Consider the following 24212-nt stretch of genomic DNA (forward strand, 5'->3'; position numbering starts at 1 on the left):
TCCAAATCTGCTTCCCTGAAACCCTGGGGTTCCTGAAAGAAGTAAGAATAATTGTTTGAAACAATGAGATCTGTCTCTATTTTATAAGACACAGTTTTAAGGTTTTTTTTTTTTCCCCTGAGTGTTTTGTTTTCCTCTCAAATTCCTGGCAACAGTTACCCTGGGAAGTGTTTATATAAAACAAGATAATTTAACAAGAGGCTAAATTATTTCATCCATTCATCTCTCATTTGGTCACCCAACAAATATTTATTAAGCTTTTACTCTGTGTCAAGAACTTGTTGCCGGAAAAATCTGGAAATGGTCTACCACATTTACACAAGCAGCCTGTTTACTTCCTGGATATGTGTATCATGCTTTGTGCTTTATAACATATAAGTGTAGTTGAGTAGCTAGGTACTTAATCCCTGTGGTATTTTATTTTAAATTGCTTAAAGTGACTCTCTTAAAAATGTTCTACATATAGCTATATGACTTCTACCCTTTGGCAATGCAAAGACCTTCACATATAGTCTAGTCACTTGGGCATTTTTTCCACCAACCATAATGATCCAGATTCTTAGAATGGAATTCAATATGGCAGCATTTCATGATGGTCTCTAAAAAACCAGGTGATTTCCAGAAGAATGTCTACATAAACAACTTTAAGAAGGCAGTTGGTTATGTGGGAAAGCTCTCAGGATGGAAATCACAATAAGTAAATAAATAAATAAATAAATAAATAAATAAATAAATAAATAAAAAGGATGGGAATCACAGAGGCCTTGACTCAAATCTCGGCTCAGTTGCTTCCTAACCATGCACCCATGCACAAGCCAATTCATGATTCCATACCTGTTATGTTCTTCACCACCTGTAAAATTAGACCCTAAGAATCATACCACCCTCAAAGTGTTTTTGTGAGTATAAAAGAATGGAAAATGCTTGGCACATCATAAGCGAATTAGCTGTGGTGGTGTTATCGCTGATAATGACAATAGTATTCTTATTAATATTACATTTTCTCAGTCAAGTTCAACTGGGTGGGCATGTTTCAATTCCCAAGCAGTTTTTCATCCCAAACCCATCTCTTTTTGCCATGGGATAGTGTTTTAAAAAATCCCTGGAGCCTGCCCCAATTATAGAAGGAGATAAGTTGACTTCATTTAACTGCAGCCCGAGCATTTGAATTTAATTGAATGGGAAATAATTATTCCTGAAGAGCAGAGGTTTTTGAGGTTCTGTGAAGCGATATAAGATATGTATCTCATTACATTAGACCTCGGCAAATATACTTTTAATAATCAGCTGCTACTTAACATAACTTCCTCCTCCTATTAAATTTCCAGCAGGAACTATGGACATGAAGTATTGGGGAAAGAGGGGGGCTGAACTGCCGATTAATTATTTAAAAAGTGATTTATTTACCAAGGTGAGCTATTTGCAAATTCAATAATAAATCTATTAAGGAGCAGTTAACCTCTATAACTCTGTTTTAAATAATCAATTGGTGTATGGGTAACGATAGAGCCTCTGTCTCATTAGGTTGGCATTAACTCCTTATTTGAAGCACTTAATCTGAAATAGGACTGAATCAGCCATGAGGGGGTGATTAGGCATTCGCCATGGGTCCTTCTTCCTCCAAAGAATGGAGTCCTTCTTCCTGGCTGCAACAGCCCGGGTTGGGGGTGAGGGGACATCCTGGGTCATCTAATACCCAACTCTGTGTTCCCCACAGTGCCTCCCGAGACAAAGACTTGACGCCACCACCTTCCTCCAGGGGGAAGAAGAAAAAGAAGAAATCTACCCGGAAGAAGAGAAGGAGGTAAGCGTCCTGAGGGGAGATGAAAGCTTGAAGATGGAGCAAAGGACAAAATAGGGTCAAGTGGGCTTCAGAGTCAAACAGTGACTCCCCCTGGGTTTGAGTCCTCTCTCTGCCTCTTAGGCTGTGTGACCTTAAGCAAAACACTTCACCTCTCTGTGCCTGTTTCCACTTGTATAAAATAGTGATACTATTTTATCGCCAGCGTTCGCTGAGAATCAGACGGAGAAAAATGGATGTGGAAGGCGCTGTCACAAGTGTCTGGTACATCTTAAGTGACCAGTGGATCAGCATAATCATGACCACGAATACTGATTTTTTGTTTGTTTGTTTGTTTGTTTGTTTGTTTGTTTGAAAACTTACTGTGTGGGCAGTACCCCGTGGATTTTTCCCTATGTACTATTTCTTTTCTTTTTTTTTTTTTTAATTTAAAGGTATTTCCAGATTTTCTTCTAGGCTGCCTGCCGCTCACTAGACTAAAATCACGTCCAGTGTTCCAGACCCAGAGGGGTGGGTTGAAGATCACGGGGAAGCTCGGAGGCAGTGTTTGGATAAACCTGCAGGGGGCAGCAGAGAGCAGTGTCTGGCGGACTCGGGCCCCAACAACTGCTTTTCCAGCTTCTTGCCGCCTCCACACCCCTTTAGCCTAGTTCTAAGAGGACAGCCCCAAAGAAGACCCAGAAGGGAATGTGAATGCAGACCCTATGTTGTAGGGTGACAGTAGGAATTGGGGCAAGGGGCTTGAGGTCCCTGATTTAAGGGGTGGGCAAAACATTTGGAAGAAGGAAGTCAGGCTTCACTAATTCAATTGTTCATTCAATAAATGTCCACTGGGCACTTGTTTGAGGACAGGTGCTGTGGTTCCCTAATAGTCAGGTGGTTCTCAGCCCTAGTTTCGCCTGTGGATTTTTTCTGTTTGACCACAAGGTGTTCTTTTGTCATTTTAATTGGTGGCCAACATTCAAAAACCAGGGGATTTCACATGAAGATGTGTTTTGCTGGTGACTTCTATTTAAAAGGCAGGTGTTCCAGAAGCTTGGGGCTGCATTTCCACATGAGAGCTTCGGCTGATCTGAGAGGCCAATGGTCTCTGGTTCACCACGGTCCCCACCGCTCCCTATTGTCTTGCACCCAGCCTGCTCTCTGAGAGGCCCCTGTTGACCTCCTTCTCTGTATCAATCTTTTGATATTGGTATTTTGTCACCGGGGACATAAGAGACCCAGAGAAAGCGGTGACATGCCCAAGGTAACTTCATGAGTTAGGGGTATAGTCAAGATTGGAACTCGAGTCGCTTGAACCTCAGTCTTTAGTCATAGTCATAGTCATAATCATGGTCCTGGGTGCTCTGTTTCTTTGGGAACCTCTGATAGCACCATCCATGCTAACTACAGCCTGAGGAGGTCTCCTCCCGGGGCTCAATCTTAGCAGGGAGCCAGGGTAAGGAAAGAGGAGAGACTAAAGTATCTGAGAGGAGGGGTATAGCTGGAGGGAGAACGAGAGACACAAAATATTTGGCCTAACCAGGGGATGATAAAAGGATTGAGAACAAGGCCCCTGCCATCAGTGAGGCTTCCATTTGAATCCCAGCTTATCCACTTCCTAGCAGTGTGTCTTTGGGCAAGTTGCTTTACCTCTCTGAACCTCACTTTCCTTGTCTGTAAAAGGAAGGTAGCAGTCGTACCTGCCTAAGACACAGTTAGGAAAGACGGAGTGAGGGAATGCATATAAAATACACGGTGATGTTGAAAGCAAATGCGAATCTGATTATATCAAATAAGTAAATGCAAGTACTGATAATATCAGTATTGGTATTATCCGTGTGTGTGAGACAATGTGTGGGGGCTGGAGAAGGGTCTCTGAAGCCAATCCTAGTTCTTAAGGAGCTCCCTCTGAAGATGTCTCCTTCCCTGGCAGGTCCCCATCATATAGTCCATCGCCTGTCAAGAAAAAGAAGAAGAAAGGCTCCAAAAAGCATAAGCGACACAGGTATTGTCCTTTCGCCTTGACAACCAGGGATGCCCCGGGGGTGCTGGGGGTTGGGATGAGAGTAGGTGGCCCCAAAAGTTCACTGGGAAGCTTCTCATTTCACTTACATAAAATATTCATCTATGTGTTATTATTTCCTTTTTCTTGTATAACTTGGGACTCACAGAAGACAAACCATGAGAGACTCCTGACTCTGGGAAACAAAGGGTTGCAGAAAGGGAGAGGGGTGGAGGATGGGGTAGCCAGGTGATGGGCACTGAGGAGGGAGCACGATGAGATGAGCCCTGGGTGTTATACAGTATGTTGGCAAATTGAATTTAAATTAAATTTAAATAAATAAATAAATACATACATACATACATACATACATACAACTTGGAACTCTAGTTGCAAGGACCCAGGGCCCACTAACACTAACTCTGAGCAAAAGGGGGTTTGTTTGATAATAAGGAGACAGGAATGCCTTGGGGACCAGCCAGGCCTCGTGAGGATCTAGAACCAAGGAGTGGAAAACGTGGCACCCCAAGCAAGATACACAGTTCCTATTCTACCTGGGGAGACAGGGTCGCACCCTGCTCCCATCCCCCCCGTGTGGCCAGCCCCGCCACAAGAAGACACTGAAGCCCTCTGTCATGTTTCTCATTCCAAATTCCCAAGGAAAGGCCTCTCTGGTTGGTCCCACCCATCCTAGAGGACGGGACTGTGTAAAACATGGCTTCTGGGATTGTCCACCCTTACGGATGGTAGTTAAGGGACTTTGTGAGCTGGACACACATTCCAAAAGGTGCCCACTCCATGCATGCACACCCAGACACACACACACACGCACGCACGCACGGGGGGAGGGGGGAATAACTGAAAGTGTACACCAGAGGACTCAAATCTGTGGTTCATGGGCCAACTCAACATTTTATAATCAGGAGATTGTGCAATGAAAAACCCCAAGTTTTCCAGTTCCTCTGTAAAATCAGCAGCTCTGTATTCATTGGACCAATTTTCCCACAGGAAGCCATTGACTAGGCTCAGGGGTTGCTGTGCATTTAGACAGAGCGTAGGTGCTCTGCTTTGCTACAGGCCCCACGGAGCCCCCCTCATTTACGAAGCCCGCTTGACCCCCTGGGGGCAGGGAGTGTGAAACTCCCTGTATAAGTTATTTGCTGTGTTTGGCTGTGGATGAGTGGGAAAGAGTGATGTGTATCCTCTTTTTTGCTTATCCGCATCAGTAGTGGGTTACTTGTGCCATTAGACAAGCACAGTAGAATAAAAGGTTAGAGTTCATTTGGTTTTCCTCCCCCCTCTCATTCCTTGTTCAAATTTGCCTCAAAGTGGCTTTTCCCAAGCCAAGAGTGTGGTCATGTCTCAGCCCTCATGGCCAGAATGGTCTCAGCCCAGTTTGGTTTTTCACTAGCTATGTCCACTGCCTGCCCAGACATCTCCACTGATGCTGAGTCTCACTTAACACAAGACGTGGGCAAGCCAATAAGTGAAAGGTTGTTAATTTGGTGTTAGAAAACCTTCCCAACATGAGGTCTCCTGTGGAGGCAATGCCCTGCCCCTGACTGAGACTGCCATCCTGTCACCTTCCTACGCTGACCATTCGGTCCCAATTTGGGAGACCTTTCCATATCCAGATCTTGGAAATCAAGTGGCTTCTCACTCATTGGTTTCTACTCATGAAAAAGAAACCATGCCAGAAGGCAGGCTTTTTCTGCCAGCCACAGCCAGCCCAGGAGGGGAGGTGGGGAGTGAAGGAGGCCCATCACTGAGAGATTAGGAGAGGGAGATACTGTTGGTGATCCTTTCCAAAGCACCTACCGAGCACCAGCCTACTTCTGGCCCAGCTTCTCCAAGCTCTTGAGATGTTGGATTAATGATAGTTGACTTTTTTGGAAATAGGAGCTTAGGAGCAGGGGAATGCTTGGAGATTTTTCTGTTTCTCCTCTCAATCAGCATGGCTTCAGGGCTAAAAAAAAAAAAAAAAAAAACATTTTTCACATACATTTATTGAATACCCAGTATGTTTCATGAATGAGGAATCTAGGTCCTGAGAACAGTCAGTGACCAAGATCCAGCCCTTGGCCTGGAGTTGCTCACATTCTAATCTGGGAGATGCATAATTATAATGTGCAGAGGTCTGTATTATAAGGCTAAGCTCAGAAGCTTACCCAAGCTTACAGGAGTGGAGGGTTGGCACCGACCAGCCTGATGGCATCAGAAAATGCTACAAGAAGGTGATATCTGAGTGGAACTCTGAAGAATGAGCAGGGTGAAGCTTTGTGACCTTGGGCAGCTTAACCAACTTCTCTGAGCTTCAGTGTCTGTAAAATGATATTAGTAGAACTTCGCAGGGTTTGGGTGAAGATTGAGTGGGACTGTGTGTGAGAGATGCTTAGCACAAAGCCTGGCACCCATTAAGAGCTCCATGTACAGGAGCTGGTTGTCCTTGATGAGGAGGAAGATGGTGATGAAGAATCCCCCACTAGGGAGAGAAAGGTGAAGGTGAGATGGGGATCGAGGAGGAAGCAGAGGATGCTCGTATGTCCCCTCACCCACCCCCATCTGAGATAGACATGAACCCTTTAGGGTGAGATTTGAAGCACTGGATGTTTTGACTGGAAATTCAAAATGGTCTTATGAAATCTGTGAGAGGAGGAGGATTTGCCAGTGTCCTGACCCCCTGCCGCATGATCACAAATACACGAGACGTTTGTCCCAGGAAGACGTTTGTCCCAGGAAGACGAGCCTCAGCTCACCTCTATTTATTGTCTTTTCTTCCTCCCTCCCTCCCTCCCTCCCTCCCTCCATCCCTGTCTTCCTTCCTCCTCACTCCCTTTGCCTCCCTCCCTGCCTCTCTTCCTTTTGGTTCCTTTCATCAGGTCATTCTCCAAGAAGAGAAGGCACAGGTAAGAATCTTTTCGCCTTTTTGCCTCTGGCTGCTTGCTCTCTTTCCTGCTTTCATAGCAAGGCAGCTTCTGGGGTCAGTTCTCTGTCTCTGTCTCTGTCTCTGTGCTCTTGGGCACGCCCCCTTCATCTTCCTGGGCCTCAGTTTCCTCCAAAATGAAAGCCTGGGGCTGGTTTCCATCTGGGCAGATGGTCGCTTCTTGACCAGCCCCCACCGATGCCCCTGCCTGGAACATCTCACTGCACTGGTCCACTTGTTGAAATCACTGGCTGAAATCCTGGATTGGGGCATATAGGGAAACATCAGCCCCACCGGCCTGCCAGAGCCTCCCCAGATTGTAGCCAAGCGACAGAGGCCAAGTCCACTGTACTGGAGACACGAAGTCAGCACAAAGAGAGCTGTCACTGACAGGGTAGTCGCTATAAACTGGATCCTGCACCAAGCCTCTGCCCTGTGTGTGCGGGTTTAGTCTCTACTGGTCTCCATCATAACCCAGTACAGTGGATATGTTTATTATTCCCATTTTACACATGAAGGAACTGAGATTCAGGCAGGAGATGGGACAGGCATGTCCACACACAGTCAGGAGGCACAGGCAAAATTCAAACCCAGATCTGTCCGACAGAGGACCAGGACACCCTACCATGGTGTCTGAAGTAACATCCACATCTAGAGCAGTTGGCAGAGTGCAAAGTCCTTTTGTTTATCCAGTTAACAGGTAGAGAGTGGTTACCAATGTCATCCATCCCCTCAGCCCAGCAGCCTGAGCAATGGCCCCACTCCACGGTCAAGGAAACCGGGTCTTCCAGAGGACAGGTAACTTGCCTGATGTCACACAGCAAGTAGGCAGCAGAGCTGGGGCATGAACCTGGATCTTTCAGCGAGGCCCTGGGCTCTTCCACTGCCCAGGCTGAGTCTCAAACGTGGAGAGAAACCACACAGCTCTAACCTCAAGGTGCAATTTCAGTTGGATGAGTTGGATGAGGTTTTTTCCCCTTCTCCAGGACCTAGACCAGTCGTGCCCTCTTGGTGACTCTCCAAAGCCAGTCTGGCTTGAGCTACCAAATAGCATTCACCCCCTGGGGCCTCCACTGGAGGATGCTGGGAACCTTCCCACTCATCACGGTCCATTGGACGCATACCCCAGCCCTCTGACTTAAAAAACAAATACAGATACTTAAATATCCATGCCCAGAACGTTTGTGACTCTGCCAAGCTTTGTGAAGCTTCAGAGTATCTCCCTGAACATTCCATCCTTCTCTCTTATAAATTAATTGAACATCAGTCTGTTGAGCATGGGCTCTGGGGGTCCACGGTCTGGGGCCACATCCCAGCTCCCCTGTGTGATCCTGGCCAAGCTTCTTCTCCTAGCTGAGGCTGTTTCCACATCTGTAAAATAAGTCCGTGTTAAACATGCCTCTCCCCGTGGGTTGCAGGGAGAATAAGACTGCTGACAAAAAGGATTTAGCAGACTGTTCACTCTACTAAGTCCTCCAAAAATGGCAGGTATCCCCTTTATTCACCATTGCTCTTACTAAGCTACCACAGCTGGTCATGCCCCCCCCCCCCCCGCACCCCATTCTCGGTCAGTGTTCGAGTCTGTGCCTGTGGCTGAACCTGCCGGTCAAAGTCAGCAGCAGTGACTGCTCTGGTCTCGGAAGTGATTCGCGTCTGTTCCCAAACTGCCTGGATCTGGTGGTCACTGTGTGTTAAGCATTTTAGCCGCTCGTTTCTTTTTATCTGTAACTGGAATTTTGCATCTGTCAATTAATTGGCCATTTCTCCTTTAGCTCCTCAAGCCCAAAAAGCAAAAGGAGAGATGAGAAGAGGCACAAAAAACAGTAAGTAGAGACCACCTGGAACATTCTCTCCAGTTTGGGGAGGGAGGGGAACCTGGCCTCATAACAGCTGGAGTGTTGGAGTTGCCAAATAAACAGGGAGACGGAGGCAGTGAGGAGGGTGAGAGGCACAGGAGCAGGGAAAGGACAGGGCCTGGGATGCACTGCCCTTGTGGGTTTGGGTATATGCACAAGGGCGTGTATATGATGTGTGCGTACATGTGTTGTGTGTGCATGAAAGTGAATGTTGCACATCTGTGTGCCCGGCGGCCACCGTGTATACATCTTTATGAAGGACACCTACGTGTAGTGTGCACACTGTTTGTAGATCTCTGTACATCTTTCCATCCTGCAAACGTTTGTGTGCCCGTGTGTACCAACATATGCAGTGGGGTCAGTGTGTGTGTGGTATATATTTGTGTTCACACGAATGCATTCTGGGTGCTCCTGCCTATATGCAAGCGTGAAGGCAGACAATGTGCCAATAGGTGCACTGTCTCCTTCCGTGTGCTAATTCTCTGCACTCTGCGTGTGCACTGCTTATTTACCTGTGTGCACCATGCACGTGGAGGGTGCGGGGTGGCGTCTCCCTGTGCACACAGGTGGGCCATGTGTGCATGAGTGGTGATGGGGGCGTGATCACGTGCGAGCACAGGTGTGAGTGTGTGTGTCAGTCTGAGCCTTGGCTGCTGGGCTTACATCATGGAGATAGCAGTGAGGCTCCTACCCCTGGTCTCGGGGCCCCAGCTGGTTCACGGTTTATGGCTGGTAGTAGAAATTCAAATCAGCTAGTGCTGCCTGCGGAGTTCCGTTCCCAGACAAATTAAAAGTAAATGTGGTTACAACCCACCTACTTTATACCCTGCAAATGTTTAGTGTGTGTGTTTTCCAATCAACTAATATTTTATCTCCCGCCAAGGAGCTTCTAAAGTGAGGATCAAAGGCAATAGGATGAAAGGCAGTTGGCTGTTGGGGAGGGAAGAGAGGAGGGAGGGATGCAGAGGCGGGGCACCCTGCTTTGCTGCCCAAAGGGTCACTTCATCCAAGGTCAGTGCAAAGGAGGACATTTGAGCCATTCCCACAGGGGGCCTAGGGAATGCTCCAGAAGGAAGCAGTAGAGCTGAGGAAACAACTTCCGGATCATCAGGCTTGCTCAATTCAAGTCAAAAGGCAATCATCGGTCACATGTATTGAGTTTGCATTCATGCTAAGCGCAGACAAGACTGAGTGCCTATTCTCAGAGGCTGTGGCATCACTTGCCCAGTGGGGCTGCAGTATAAACAGAGCCAGGGGTTGCACTCCGACTCTAAGAGCACTGGCAGGAGCAACGAGGGGATCATCACTGAGGCAGGGACTGCCCGCTTGAGGGCAGCAAGGTGGCCACCCTCCCTGGTACCAAGAGCTGGATGAGTCCAGAAATTGCTAGGTTACACAAGATTTTTAAAAAAGAGTCAGGGCAGCCCGGGTGGCTCAGCGGTTTAGCGCCGCCTTCGGCCCAGGGTGTGATTCTGGAGAACTGGGATCAAGTCCCATGTCCGGCTCCCTGCGTGGAGCCCGCTTCTCCCTGTGCCTGTGTCTCTGCTTCTCTCTCTGTGTGTGTCTCTCATGAATAAATAGAATCTTAAAAAAAATTTTTTTTAAATAAAAATAAAAATAGAGAGTCAGGAGAGGGAAAAGCAAGAAAACAAGACACCACTAAGATAAAAGATGGCTCTTCTTGCCCAGGCCCATGGCCAGGGCTGCTTCTAAACAAGCGACCACTGGAGAGACCCAGCCTCCTTGGATTCAGCATCCCTTAGTAAGGATCTAAACCATGGCAGGCCCCGGGCTAGGCCCAAGGACAGAAATTAGCCAATGTCTCCAGCCTCAGGGTTCCCAGCAAAACACAGGAGCCAGACACGGGGCAGGTCACGGCGAGAAGGCTTGGTGGTGAGCAGGGGCGTCCCACAGGAGGAAGTATCTAGATTGAGGCTAAGGATGGAGTTAACTGTTCCAGCCTGCAGGTTAGGCAAGTGGTTTCTTCATCTGGGAAAAAAAAAAAAAAGAACCTATTTCATAGGTTGCTGTGAGGAAGAGATGGGTCCATTTAAGGAAAACATATAGACTGTGGTGCCTGGCAGGCGGTATGCGCTGGGGTGCGGGCTACCTGTCATCATCACCATCGCGAGGACATCGTGAACTGAGACATAAGTGAGCCAGAATACAGGAGTTGGGACTAGCTCGAGTCTGCCCAGCCAGGGCAGGCGATGTCACCCAAGGAAGCTAGAGAGCTTTGCAGGGGCTGACTCCTCAAGATCCTTGGGGCTCAAGATCAGAGTGTGGACTTGACATGAGGGCAATAAAAAGATTTAAAGCAGGGAAGGAATATGGTCTGATTGTCACATTAACAAGAGCTGAGTCCTTTGTTGGGGATAACCAGGCTGCCTCCCGATAGAGCCCTCTCTAACTCCCACTGGCTTCCTGCCTTGGCCCAGACTATTGACATTCCTTGTACATCCTCAGTGACCACTGCCTCTGCTGCTAGTACTTCTGAGCCCTTATTATCATTCAGGAGGAACTGATGCAACCTGTAATAATATTCTTATTCGTGGTCGTGGTGGTTGTTAATCGTTGTTATAATTTTTGTTGTCAGTGATGTTTGTAACCCTGAAAATAGGCTTTTGACTCCACGTGAAGAATCTGGACTTAATTTTCCAGGTCTGAGGTTATAAATTGGCAGCCCAAAGGCCTAATTTACTCTGCAAATGTGTTTTTCCTTGCCCCCAAAACAGTGTCTTTTTTAAAAATGAGCTTCCATTTTAAATAGAGATATTTTACATAAAAATCTGTGTTTCTCCATTCACTTGAAAAATTAGAAGATCCACTACCACACCAATATTCTGGAAGCACAGCCACTTCTTTCTTTAGCTCTTGCCTGACTGATTCACACATGATGGTAGCTGACGAGACTGAGACTCCTGCCTTAAGTGGGAGAGAGGTGATGAGTGGAGGTGACACTCCTGTCCAGATGTGGGCTGCCTCAGGGCTGCCTCGGCAGGCTGGGAGTCTGAGTCACCCACGCTGGCTCCTCCAGAGGAACCCTTGCCACTCACTTGTGTTCAACACAGCTGGTTGGAGACCCCCAAACGCCCAGGCAAAAAGCTGTGGTGATGCAGGAGTGGGGGGGGGGGCAGGAGTGGGGGGGGCAGGAGGAAATGCCTAACTTTGGAGGGACAGTGACTTGGGTACAGAGGATGACATGTGTCACAAGATCAAAATCTCTCTCTTCCTCTCTCCCCTCTTCTCCCTCTCCTTCTCCCCTCCCCCCTCTCTCTTCCCTTCATTCCTCCCTCTGACTCGCTCCCTGTCACCCCCTATCCCCAAGATCACGAAGCCGGCCCCGAAAATCTCACCGCCACCGTCATCACCATTATCCCTCGAGGTCCCAGAGCTCGGAGTCCCGCTCCTCAAGCTGTGAGAGCAGGTAACCGCTTCTCCCCAGGGAGTTCCCCCCCACCCACCCAGCTACTGCCCAAGGGGACAGCCCCTGCCTGGCACCATCAACACCTCCCTGTAGAGAAAATGACCCCCTCTACTACCCTATGAAGTAGTTACTGTTTCTCTTCCCCATTTTTAAGAGGAGGACACTGAGGCACAGAGAGGATAAGAACCTGTCACTCGCTTAGCTACTGAGTGACAGAGCTAGGATGGAGCTGGGGAGGCTGGCTCTGGACTTGGCCTTCTCTCTCAGGCTTGCTCTATGCACAGAGAAGCTGAGCAACCTGGGAAAGGCCACACAGCACAAAGTACCTTGTTCTGAGGCCCTTCCAAGTCAGGTGACTCCTAACCTGGACCCTCTCTGTGCTGACACACTGGCCATCCCAGCCTGAGAAGGGGAAGTAGGGCTCCCACAGGGGAGAAGAACGAAGCATGGGGGTGTGTTAATGCTGATGTTTGAAACCGCTGACATCCAGTGGACACATCCAGGCCAGCTTCTGGATGCCAGAAGCTGCTTTGTCCTTTAGTACGTGCTTCCCACACACTTAATTTGGACTTAAGTTTCTTAATTTGGGGCTATGCATTAGTGTCACCCAAGGAGATTTAAAAACGTCACTGCCCTGGTCCCACAGCATCCCAGTTAAATCAAAGTCTGGAGGAAGAAGCAGAAGGAGGGGGAGGGGGAATATTGGTCTAAGTCCTACTCGGGACTAGAGTTTCAAATACATTTCCTCTCTACATCATCCCATTAACACCATGAACCAGACCAGGGCTCCTCCACTTTGGCTGCACTCTGCTGTCACCTTGGAAAAAATTTTAAAATACCAATTCCTGGATCCCACCCTCTAGGTGTCCTGATCTAGTTGGGATGAGGCGGGGCTGGGGCAGCGAGATTTTTAAATCTTCCCCCCCCCCCCCGCAATGCAAATGTGGAGCCCAGCGTGAGAAGCGTTGGAGGAAGAGAAAAATAGCCCCTGAGGTGTGGGCTGCTATCACTGGGACACCTTGGTGTGCCCACTGAACACCGGCAAATGTAAAGAGTGTTGACATCAAGCAAGGTGGCTCTGCGACCCTGAGTGATAAAGACAAGAGGAAGATCCCTCTGTAGTCAGGTCAGAGCCGAAATGGAATAGGAACAAAACACAAAAGTGACCCAGCATCTCTCTATCCTGGCTCACACGGGAGACTGCTCTTTCTTTACCAGTTGGGGCTTTAGCCTTGGTCTAGGCTCCAAGATTTATGAAGAGTATCATAATCAGAGTATCACCCCCACTTAAGGACAGCATCCAATCCTGGACAAAGCCCCAGTGCCTTCCATGCTCCTTAAAGTGGGGCACCAGCCACCTGCCCATGATAGGCTCTTTCTGACACTCTTGTACAGGGACATTCTCCACTTCCTGCGGAGTGTGCTCCCCACCACCGCAGCGAGCAGTGAACACGCTTATTCAGCCACCAAGCTCCTGGTGGCCTCTGTCTGGAGGGCATTGGCTCACTGAGCTCCATTGCATTACTGATGCGGTACAGCTGACAAAACTGCATCTTGGTGAGCAAAGATGTCTATCTGAGCAAGGTCATGGTGACTGACAGTGTTGGGACAGAGACTCAGGTCCAGGTGACTCAGCCGGAGCCCTTCACCTCCAGCCGGGGGCCAAATCGCTTTCAGCAGCTAAGCCCTGCTGGCCTAGGTCAGAGGATGGTGCGGAGAGCTTGGTGCTCGCAGTCTATCTTACCTCTTCGGGAAGTGCCTACCTCTGCAGACCACAGCCTTAGTCCTCTTCCACGGTCACCTTTTCTGGTGGTGCTGCTGCCTGAGCTCTCCAGTGCCTGATGGGCCGGAGGGACACTCCAGCAGGCATCAAAGCAACTGAGAGCTGGCCCTGGGGGCACGCACACCCAGTTGAAATGATCCGGAGGTCCCAGAGCACAGAGGGACATTCCACACTGAGAGGCTCAGTTCCTCCTGGCTCAGAAAACCCTACCCCAGTCCTACTTCTGCCACTTTGCAAAGCTTTGTGACTTCAGGTGGGTCCCCAAACAACTCTGAGCCTCAGCTGCCTCATCTGTAAAATGGGAACCACCTGCCTTGTTTGTGTTGCATCTTCAAGTTGGAGAGAGGACTGAGAACTACCCTCAGAAGGGATTGCAAATCAATGAGGTGTTACTTTTCTTTCTACCATGGCCCAGAGCTGCCAGGCCAACAGAGTCTAACTATACCATTTGTAAAGAGTCAGAGACTCCTTTGCTTTCTCCTGCAGACAGGGCAGCCCGGGTCTGACCAGCTTATAGGGTCTGACCACCCTTGTCATTTTTCCAGCTACTCTTTTCCCAAAAGTTTTGGGTGACAGTCGCTGGGATGCATCTGTTTTACAGATGGCGAAGTCACATATGCAAAGACATACAGATACGCACAGTCATATTTATAGACAAACACAGATGGACACACACCCAGACATACACACACAGTCACGTACAAACATACTGATAGACCGTCACACATACAGCAAGGACATGAAACCGAATGAGGCTGGGATGTTTTTTGTCTTCCCAGCTGCATTCCCAGGCCCCCAAACAGAGTCAGGTACATGAATAAACCTTTGTGGAAGGAACAAATGAGAGAACAAGCTACTGAATGAAAGAGCAGGTGGGAGTGGCGGGGGGGCAGATAGAGGGATAGATGGAAGCACACATAGTTCATATAAACATCCCCAAACACATTCCATAGTCCTCAGGTCCTACTGGCCCTACAGCCAGCCCTGTGCCACACTCCCCTTCCGAAGACCCTCTCCTCTCTCCCCGGCCCCCAGGCACCGCGGCAGGTCCCCCGAGGAAGGGCGGAAGTCCCGCCGAAGGCACTCCCACCGCTGCTCCAGGACCCTCGGCAAGGCCAGCCCGGAGGCCCGCTCCAGCCACCCGCCCAGCCAGCCCCTCCAGATGCTCAGCCTCCTGTCGGCCAGGGGTGTAGTAAGTATTCCACACGGCCTCCTCGGCCAGTCTTGGCCATGACACTTGGGGGAGATGGAAGCACAAGTTCAGGGCAGTGTACGTCACATTTTAATTCAGCTTCGGGCAAACATGCCACTGGCTTTCAGCCCTCATTATTGATTAACCAAATGGTCATTCACCAGCCTTTGGCAGCACTCGGTTGGGGTGGGGGAGAAGTAAAGCTAAATACCCAGGCTTTCTATCGGGGAAACATTGAAAACTGCACGCTGGTCTCCAGAGTGACATCTGCAGGAATGCATGTGTGAGACACCCATAGGAGGTTTCTTTGGGGAGGAAGGAAAAGAGGGGGTCTTTGATGTATCCGAGGCATTCCGAGCTTTTCAGTGAAGTCTGTATCTTTGATGCCAGCTAGCCTGCAGCATTGATTAGCAGCTGGGATTTGATTTCACCTATATAAACACGGCCTTGAATGTATATGAGGATTTTCCTTCAAGGAGCTCATAGCACTTGATCTGGGTCCTCTCATGCATCCACACAAGGTCTCAGGGAATCGAGGGCATGGCTGCTCTCATTGGTCCCTTCCACAGGTGGGACAGAAAAAGCAAGGCTCAGAGAGGTTACTGTCTGGGGTGAAGCCACAGAGCAAAGCAAGAGTGAATCTGATTTAGCAACCCACCATTGAATGGAATCATGTGATGCTTTCTCAGGTCAACAAAGAGGAGCCGGAATGTGACTTCAGATGCCAGGAAGTTTCCTGAGCAAGGGATGTAGGGTTGGAGCTGAACTCAGGTCCTAGCTTTGCTACTCCCTGGTTGTGTGGCTTTGGGAAAGTCACTTCACTTCTTTGAAACCCAGTGTTCTCATTGGTAAACATGAAATAATACCATTTTCATATGGGATTGTCGGGATTTCCAGTAAGATAAAGTATGCAAAGGCCTTTTGTTGATGCTAAAAGGACAGATACACAAAAGAGAGGAGACACAATATTGACATAGCCTACAATCGCAGTTGGCAGCTGGAAGGGACCTATCTCCTCTAGCTATGAGTAAATCTGAAATTTTCGGATGAGGTGAAAATGAGGAGAAGCTTGGGGTGCTTGCAGGAAGGTCAGAAAGGGAAGGTGATGATAAACACTAGTTGGTACTATCTGATGCAAGTTATCACCTGCAGTGCATTCTGAGAAGCTCTTCTTTACCAGTTGAGGCACCCTGTGCCTCATTTTGCTCAAATCCTTTGCCCAACTAGAACCATTTGCAACATTCCCAGGCGCCCCCTTTGTAGAGCTGTCTTGTGGTTGCTGGATATTTTGCATTTCCTCCTCTGCTGATGTCCTATTAAAGGTCTTTTCAAGATGGCAGAGAGTCTAGAGGTATGGGTGGGAGTCTTGGCTTGGCTGGACAATTCCTTCTACCCCTCCCGGCCCCAACTTCCTCACCTGGAAAATGAGCATGACAATCTCATTTGTCTCTCAGAGGAATTGTTGTGAAGTTAGAAATCAATTCAAAATAAAAGCAATTTAAAAATAAATAAAAATAAAAGCAATAAGAGGTAGAGAATTTAAGTGAGTCAAAATCACCCAGTCATTCTGGTCCTGGTATTTGTGGCAATCCACTTGGTGGCCCCAACTGGCCCTCGCTAAAAAGTGCCATTGGGAGCAGCTGGCTTGTTTGATCACCTGCCTGAGATGGTTTCCTAATAGGCTAGGTCTGTCAAGATGTTGCAAAAGGCTGGACGTTCCTTAAAAAAAAAAAAAAAAGAAAATGTGTGGTCCTCCCATACCAGCTGGTGAGGAACCAGATTGGCTGTTGGTTCTTGAAGACTCAATGTTTCCCATGGGCCCAACCCCTATCAGAAGAGCTGAAAGCTCACCCATATCTAGAAATGCCTGGCATTAAAGAGCTCACCTAGCACAATGCCCTGATTCCAAAAAGGGAAACTGGAAACCTGAGACTCAGAGAAGAGAATTACTTCCATGGGCTATCACAAGTCAAAGTCATTCAAAACACAGTGCTATGATGATGCCATCAAATACTGGCTCTGAGCTAGGGAGAGTTACTTAAACCTTTTTGAGTTACTGTTTCCTCATCTGTTAAAAAAATGCAGAGAATAAGTCTCTTCAAAAAACCCTGTTGTTAGGACAAAAGCAAAGTAATATTGTGAAGTATTGGGGTCTGGTGCTTGACACAGGGGAAAAACTCAGAAAATACCTGTGGGTGTTACAACTACAGCATTCCGGGTACTTACCAACCGTGGGACCTTGAGCAAGTTCCATAAACTTCCTGTGCTTCAGTTTTCTCTAAATCTGCAAAATGAGGCAAACAATGAGACCTGCCTCGGAAGAGGCATAGTGTGGAGATTCAGTGACTTAATGTAAGTAAATGTTTTAGATTGCAACAGGCAAGTGGGGAAATGCTTCATAGTCACTGCCGATAATAGTAGTGGCAGCAGTAAGAGTAGCCATGGAAATAGTAGTGGGGCAGTGACAATAGTTAGCAGCACTGGTAGTAGTAGGAGTAGTCATAGTAATCATAGTATGGCTCCAGGCCCGGGCTAGTCAGTGCATGACTTGGGACCAGGGCCAGGGCCCCCGCTGCCTCTGCTTTCAGCTTCCTCCATCCCAAATAGCAGCTGCAGCCCTAATGGCTAGCCCCACGCTACTCATAGTTGCCTGACTTCTGGGGGCATCAGATACCCCCAAGTCTAGCCCTCCAAGTGCCCTCCATGCTAGACTCTTTCTCCTCTTCTCTCCTGCAAAAGGCAGAGATGGATGAAGATGCCAGGTTGGACCAGGTTTTCTGAGAGTCCTGGCCCCAGGATTTTCCTGAGCTCCCTGGTAAAGAGAACAGCAAAGTCACTGCCCCTGAAAAACCCACCCAATCATTCATTCAAATCTGCCAGTTATCTCCCAAAACATCTATCAAGGGTTAAGCTCTGCCATGGCTCTCAGGATCTGGTGAATATAGAAGGGCCTGTGCCTTCTTAGGAGAGAGACAAAGTAAAAACTACAAAAGACAATGCACCACAATTAATGCAGAGATGCTGAGATGGGATAGGAGGAAGCAGGCAGGGAAGGGATACCAGGGTTAGTATTATGTTAAGGCAGAGAAGGCAACCACTGAGAAACTAGTGATGAAAAAGAATCAGGCAAAGGAAGCAGGAAACGGAGACTGGAGTCTGGGATGGAGGTGGAATTCCAGAGCAAGAGATGGGGTTCTGGAGTCTGGGATGGAGGTGGAATTCCAGAGCAAGAGATGGGGTTCTGGGGATAAACAGGAGCCTTAGCACAGAGGGTCTCCTACACCCTGGTTCCTGACATACTCCGCTGCAGGTATTTCAAATGCACGGCTCTTTAAAAAAATCAAAGACAGGCACATTACATCAAGGGGCATATTTGCATATATGAATATGCAAATTCAGGTTGTGTCTTATTGAAATCCTAGTTGGTAAGCTAAAGATAACCTGAAGCCCTCTTGCTCAGTCAGAGCCCAAATCCAAATGGAGGGTCCTAAGGAGATGATTTAGGGACCCTTCACAGCCCCATTCATGTTCTTTATCTCCACTCAACCATCTCTGTTCAAGGCATCAGGGAGACAGAGATGAATAAAACACTCTTCCTCAACCCCAGAGCTCAGTCTGGTAGTCAACAGAAGGCTGCACTACAGTGAGATAAGTAACTAGGGCTGAGATTGAGTCAGTGAGCACCAGTTCCTTCCCGGTTGTCAGAATATTCCAAAACTTGTGCGCTAGTTGGCTAATAGACACCACCCTACCCTCCAAGTCACCACCCTACCCTCCCTACCCTCCAAGTCAACAAAGCTACTCCCTCCCTCCCCTGGTACCTCGGGACTTCCTCACAGTTCAGCAACTAGAAAGTGCTACCTGACAGCCTTCAGTACCAAGGCCAGCTACCTTCGGATGGGGCAATGTCCATCCTCCCCAGTTGCTGAATACCCAGGCTATCCACCCTGGTGGTGATGGAAGTAAGTACAATGTAGAGAAGGGACAAGACAATGCTGTCTCCATGCCTGGGAGGGCATTACAAATAAGGGAACATTAGAGCTGGGCTTTGAAGGATGAGATGAAATGGAGATGACTAATGAATAAAAGGAGAGGGAGATACCTCTGTGTACCGGTACTTTTGTTAGAACAAAGGGACAAAAGTAAAGTAACATTAGAAACTGTCCCATACTTTACGCAGTTGTTGTTGTTGCTATTTGATCCACAGAGCAGTTCTTTGAGATAGATACAATTATTACCACCATTTTCAGACAGGAAAACAGGCTCACAGAGCTGAAGTAACTTCAGTAGGTGGCCCAGTTGGGAGGAAGGAGAGCTGGTGTGAATCGTGGCTTGTGTCTCAGAAGCTTCCTCTGATAGCCAGAGGACCAACTGGAGGACAGAGGGGTTAGTGGTGCCAAGGTTTGGCCAAGGCCTGGCCAAGTCCTTTCCCTGTTGTCACAGGGCACGGAGCTCTCTGTCAAGTGTGCCCTTACGGGAGAGGGAATCTGGAAGAGGGCTGATCACAATGGAAGCTAGACCAAGGAGAAGTGCGGGCTCCTTTTCTCCTCCTTCCACCTCCAGCTTGGGCCAGTAGTTGCCATGTGTACCTTCCCAACAAAAACCTGCAGATCCCATGACAAGAGAAGAAGGAGGAGGACGAGGAAGAGAAGAATGAGAGGAAGAGAAGGAAGAAGGAAAAAGGAAGGAGAAACAAGAGGAAGAGGAGGGAGAAAGAGAAAAGGAAGGAGAAAAAGAAGAGAAAGGAGAAAGAGAAGAGGAAGAAGAAGAGAAACAAGAGGAAGAGGGAGGAGAAAGAAAAGATGATGGAGAAAGAGAAAAGGGAGAGGGAGAAGAAGAGGAAGAAGAGAAACAAGAGGAGGAGGAAGGAGGAGAAGAGGAAAAAAGAGAAAAGGAAGAAGAACAGGAAAGACAGCAGAAAGAACCTGGGGTCCATAAAAAAGAGCCTTGTGAAACCTGTCAACAGGGGGAGGCTGTAGAGGGCACTGAGGAAGTCATGGGCTTTGAGGCAGATCTGTAGACTCTGGGGTTCTTGATCTTGCCTCCCTGGGCGACCCTGGGTAACAACAACAACCAAGACCAATTGAGCACCTACCATGTGCCAGGTGCTAGGCTGAATTCTTCACCTGTGCCACCTCATCGATTTCTTATAATAGCTCTTCAAGGGAACTTCTACTAATATGTCCATTTTACATTGAGGAAGCCATGGCCTAGAACAACTCAGTGGAAGGCAGCTAAATGAAATGGAGAAATTAGGATCCAAACACGAAAGTGTGCCCTCAGAATCCATGTGCTTAACGACATGACTTCCCTTGTGTCATTTCACTTCCCTGGGCCTCGGCATCCCCATCTATACTTCGGGCTAATAATCATACCTATTTCATAGGGTGGTTGTGAGGATGGAGTGAGTTGAGGTATCCATTCATTTAAAAAAAAATTGCATTCAGCACCTACTGTGTGCCAGACACTGTTCCAAGTGCTAGGTGAGCAGCAGTAAACAAGACAGACAAGGATCCTAGCCTCATTCAATTTCAGTTCTGTGTGAGCAGTTTCGCCCAATGCACAGGACATAACTAGCACTCAATATGCAGTCGTTGCTAGCGTTATTATTTGTCATCGCAGTGGTTATATTAAGCTTACTCCTAATCATCCTAGCTGTGATGTTTTTGAAGTATCTCTGGGTTCAAAAAGCTTAATCATATCTACAATCTGAGGTGAATTTCAGAATAAGCCTAGGAGAAAGATAGGATGAAAGGATGCATCCCATTTTGCAGACAGGGAAAAGGAGGCTAAGGGAGACCATGTGGTAGCCCCAGCCTTCGGACCCCGATCCAGGCTCTCACACATTCTGCAAAAGCCTTCGAGCTACTCAGCCAAGAGACTCCACGTGCCACACCATTCACTGCAGTTGCGAGCAGAGAGGGACCAGAAGAATGCGGAGGAAGGGCGGTATGAGACGGGCACTTGGACCTGTTGTGGTGGTGGTTATTTTTTAATGGAAAGTGGCATAGCATTGTTAACTTTTACTTTTACCATGTCAGTTCAGAATAAAAGAAAAGCACCATTTTCTATCACGAAAGTGACATCTTACCACCAGAAGAGGTGGTACTGACATGGCCTCCGACGCAAGGATGAGCCCTTAAATCAAATGCATTTAGCTGGATGAAAAACTCATTACATTGAACTTAACTTGTCTCCATTTCAATTTGGCCTGGTGCAAAATTTGTCTGAGTGGATCCATATAGAGATTGAGAACCCGTAGGCTGGGGGCAGCAGGGAGGATTTCAGGGGAATGTTAGCCCCAGAGCTGCCATCTCCCCTCAACTTCCCGCCTGGGCTGGGGACGGGGTGGTGGTGGCAGAGACGGAGGAAGCCAGGCCACAAACATGGGCCCAAAGTCAATTGCAGTTGCACTGCCCCATGGGATCGCCCCAGCCCTGAAGGACTCCCATCATCTTCTTGTCCCCGCATCCCGCCTCCTCTCACACGGACTCACAAAGGTCAAGGAACCCATTCTTTTTCTGTCTTCCTAATTAGTGTACAAAGGAAGATGAACAACAGCAAGGAAAATAAACTTAATGTTTTTGTGAAACAAAAGGATTTTTTTTTTTTTAAGGAATAACCAGAACCCTCTAGCAAAAAGCTCTGCCATGCAGCTCTATATTCACATGAGAATTTCCAGTCCCCCATATGGCAGGGAGGGGAAAAAAATTTATAGCCATCTCTCTCCATGGGGCCATTTGAAGCTCAGTAAATGGACTTGTTCAGTTTAATTGGAATTCTCTTCTTGATTGTATTTTTGTAACCTATTAGGCCGTGCTGCCTCTTGATCTCAGAATTCAGCTGAAATTAAATTTTGAAGTGTAAGTGAGAGGTTGCCTTTTTTCCCTGTTCTTGATTAAATAATGATTTGAAACAAAAACAATAAATAACAGTGCCAGCTTCCCTGGAGGGCTGAGAGAGACTCCCAGTGAAATGCCAGGAGCTGGGGTTGGTGGTGGGGGGGATTTAATTACTTATTAGAAAAACCCACGTGTTAACATTGAGTATATTAAGGAACAAGGAGATGAGTCAAGCTTATGGTTTCAAGAGGAAAAAAAAAATCAGAGCTTCACATTGGAGGGGGCCAAGGGAGTAAAAGGAAAATGCTTGTTTGCTTTCTTCCAATGGCCATGAGTTTGTGAAATACAGTTTGTCCTTAGGGAGGAAAAAAATCTGAGATTAGCGATCCTGATCCAGAAGGGAGGATCTTGTCAGGGTCTGGCTTTGGTCTTCTGGTTCCTTCCATTGGCAAGAGCCTAAGAGGGATGAAATGAAAAGGATTGAGATGGAGAGGATGGAGCAATCCATTTCATAGTTCTGGAAGGGAGAGATGGAGCATACAGGATTCACTGTGTTTGTGGTGCTTTTGGAGTGGTCAGGGTGGCAGCAGACACTAAGAACAGAGGGTCACAAACTCAGATGTCTCAGGGGCCAGCCTTAATAAATATAAGCATCTGGGATCACAGAGGGCTGGGGGCCAAAAAAGTTTACGCCCCGCCTAAAACGGGCAGCTGCATTCTCTCAAGCTGATTCTTAGCGAGCAGAAATGTGAACCAAGCATTGTCAGATCCTATTCTTCAGCACAAACTAGAAATAGAGCTGTTATGTGAAACTACCCCATTCTACAATGTTGGCAACTAATTCAAATTTACTGTCAAGCAGGCTATGTATCTAAGTACATATATACTAAGTGGGCTAAAGAAAACGTGGCTAAAGCAAAACATAGCTTGGCCTGTTGGTTTTCCGATGGTGATTTGGGATGTTGAAGCAGACACTGTTCATTTACATCCCTTCACACTCTCCACTTCAGGGCACAAGGCCAGCTCCCGCTCCTGGAAGATGCTCTGTGGCCACCAAAGACTACTTTGCTTGGTCGTGCAGCAGTAGGAGCACACTAGAGAAATGACACCCACTGGGTGCAGCCTTCAGTCTATGAGTGGTGGAGAACTGGTGTATAAATATCCCAGCTCCCTCCTTGGTTGGGTTAGTTCCTCACTGGCTTCCAGAGTGTCCTCCGACTGCCTTCCATGATAGCTGGTTTGATAACCTATCTTTCATTGGCTCTTCTCCCTCATCTCATTTCCCCACTCCCCTACAGAAGTTCCTTATCCTCTCAAATAAACTACTAGCATTCAAATTCCTGTCTTGATTTTGGGGATAATCCACATTAAGACAGATTTTTTTTCATCTTGTAATTAAACAGATCTTACAGTGGCTGAGCTTTTATGCCAAGCCCCACAGGTAGGCCTTTGTGAAGACAGAAAAAGGACAAGGCTGATATGGAGGAAGGGGTCAGAGTAGACCAAAGAGGAGTGCCCTGGATGAGGGCTCCAGGTCTTAAACCAGGGCCCCATGTACCCTGAGGGCATTGTTCCTGGACAACTGTGGGTATAGAATGACTCCTCCTAGCAAGTATCTTGAGCATCGTTTTTGCAGCCTAACCGGGAGGACAGGGGCCAAGGTCAATTAATGCCCAACAGATGAAGATCTCTTCAAAAATGAATTTTGAGAGGGCTGTTATCTAAATGAGGAGCAAGGAGGAGCCATCTTCTCATGTCAATATCGAGTGAACAACTATTGACATCTTATGTGAGTGAGTACTTGTCTAGGAAGGAGCAGAGACAAGAACACAGAGGCCTCCATTGTCTGCCTATCATGAAGGTCTTCTGTGCATTATCATGGCTGTCACACACCCCAACACACACACACACACACACACACACACACGCATTCTATCTCTGGCTCCCCTCAATATCTTTCCTCATCTTTGCATGGAGTGAATAGAGAGCTCTGGAGAAGGTGGAGTCTAAAACTAAGAAGCCATTAAACTATCCAGATGAGTCTGGCCAAGGGAGCATTGTTTTCTAACGCCTGACCCAGAAGGAGCACCTTTTTATAATCTGAACAAAGTATGAGCTAACAGCCCTATTATGTGCAAGTGGCCAGATCCAGCCACTTTTCTAAGCTTACCTCCTAGAGTAGTAAAGAGTGGAAGGGAAGTAAGGAGACCAAGCATAGTTTGTTTCATCTGGAAGTCTTCTCAGAACTGGAGCTTTTCATCTCAGCCTGGAACTTAGGCTTTTGAGAATGCACTAGGACTCAGTTCTAAAGTTATCTCTTGATCACACAGCCAACCCTGAGCTGGTCTTGAGACACCAGCCTTCAGCTAATAATCCACCTCGTTTTTTTAGAACTATTTTGAAT

General features: G+C 47.7%; 1 protein-coding gene and 1 long non-coding RNA gene across 3 annotated transcripts in view; one reads left to right on the forward strand and one right to left on the reverse strand.

The window, feature by feature from the left end:
* SRRM4 (serine/arginine repetitive matrix 4) overlaps positions 1-24212 on the forward strand; it is a 153346-nt gene that overhangs the window by 111150 nt on the left and 17984 nt on the right. The window contains exons 3-8 of the mRNA XM_025474134.3: positions 1718-1804; positions 3717-3788; positions 6665-6691; positions 8481-8531; positions 11893-11991; positions 14810-14966. Of these exons, the coding sequence (XP_025329919.1) occupies positions 1718-1804; positions 3717-3788; positions 6665-6691; positions 8481-8531; positions 11893-11991; positions 14810-14966 (493 nt within the window). The remainder of the gene's footprint in view (positions 1-1717; positions 1805-3716; positions 3789-6664; positions 6692-8480; positions 8532-11892; positions 11992-14809; positions 14967-24212) is intronic.
* The window catches only part of LOC112676644 (uncharacterized), a 40381-nt gene continuing 19713 nt past the window's right edge, over positions 3545-24212 (reverse strand). Inside the window, exons 2-4 of one of the 2 annotated variants that reach the window (XR_003146644.3) lie at positions 17193-17250; positions 5604-5751; positions 3545-3739 (exon numbers count right to left, since the gene is read on the reverse strand). This is a non-coding gene — a long non-coding RNA (uncharacterized LOC112676644). Of the gene's footprint in view, positions 3740-5599; positions 5752-17192; positions 17251-24212 lie in introns of both variants that reach the window. The other variant, XR_007406097.1, reaches the window with a different exon arrangement.

This window comes from Canis lupus, chromosome 26, assembly GCF_003254725.2.
Source record: "Canis lupus dingo isolate Sandy chromosome 26, ASM325472v2, whole genome shotgun sequence".
Lineage (NCBI taxonomy): Eukaryota > Metazoa > Chordata > Mammalia > Carnivora > Canidae > Canis > Canis lupus.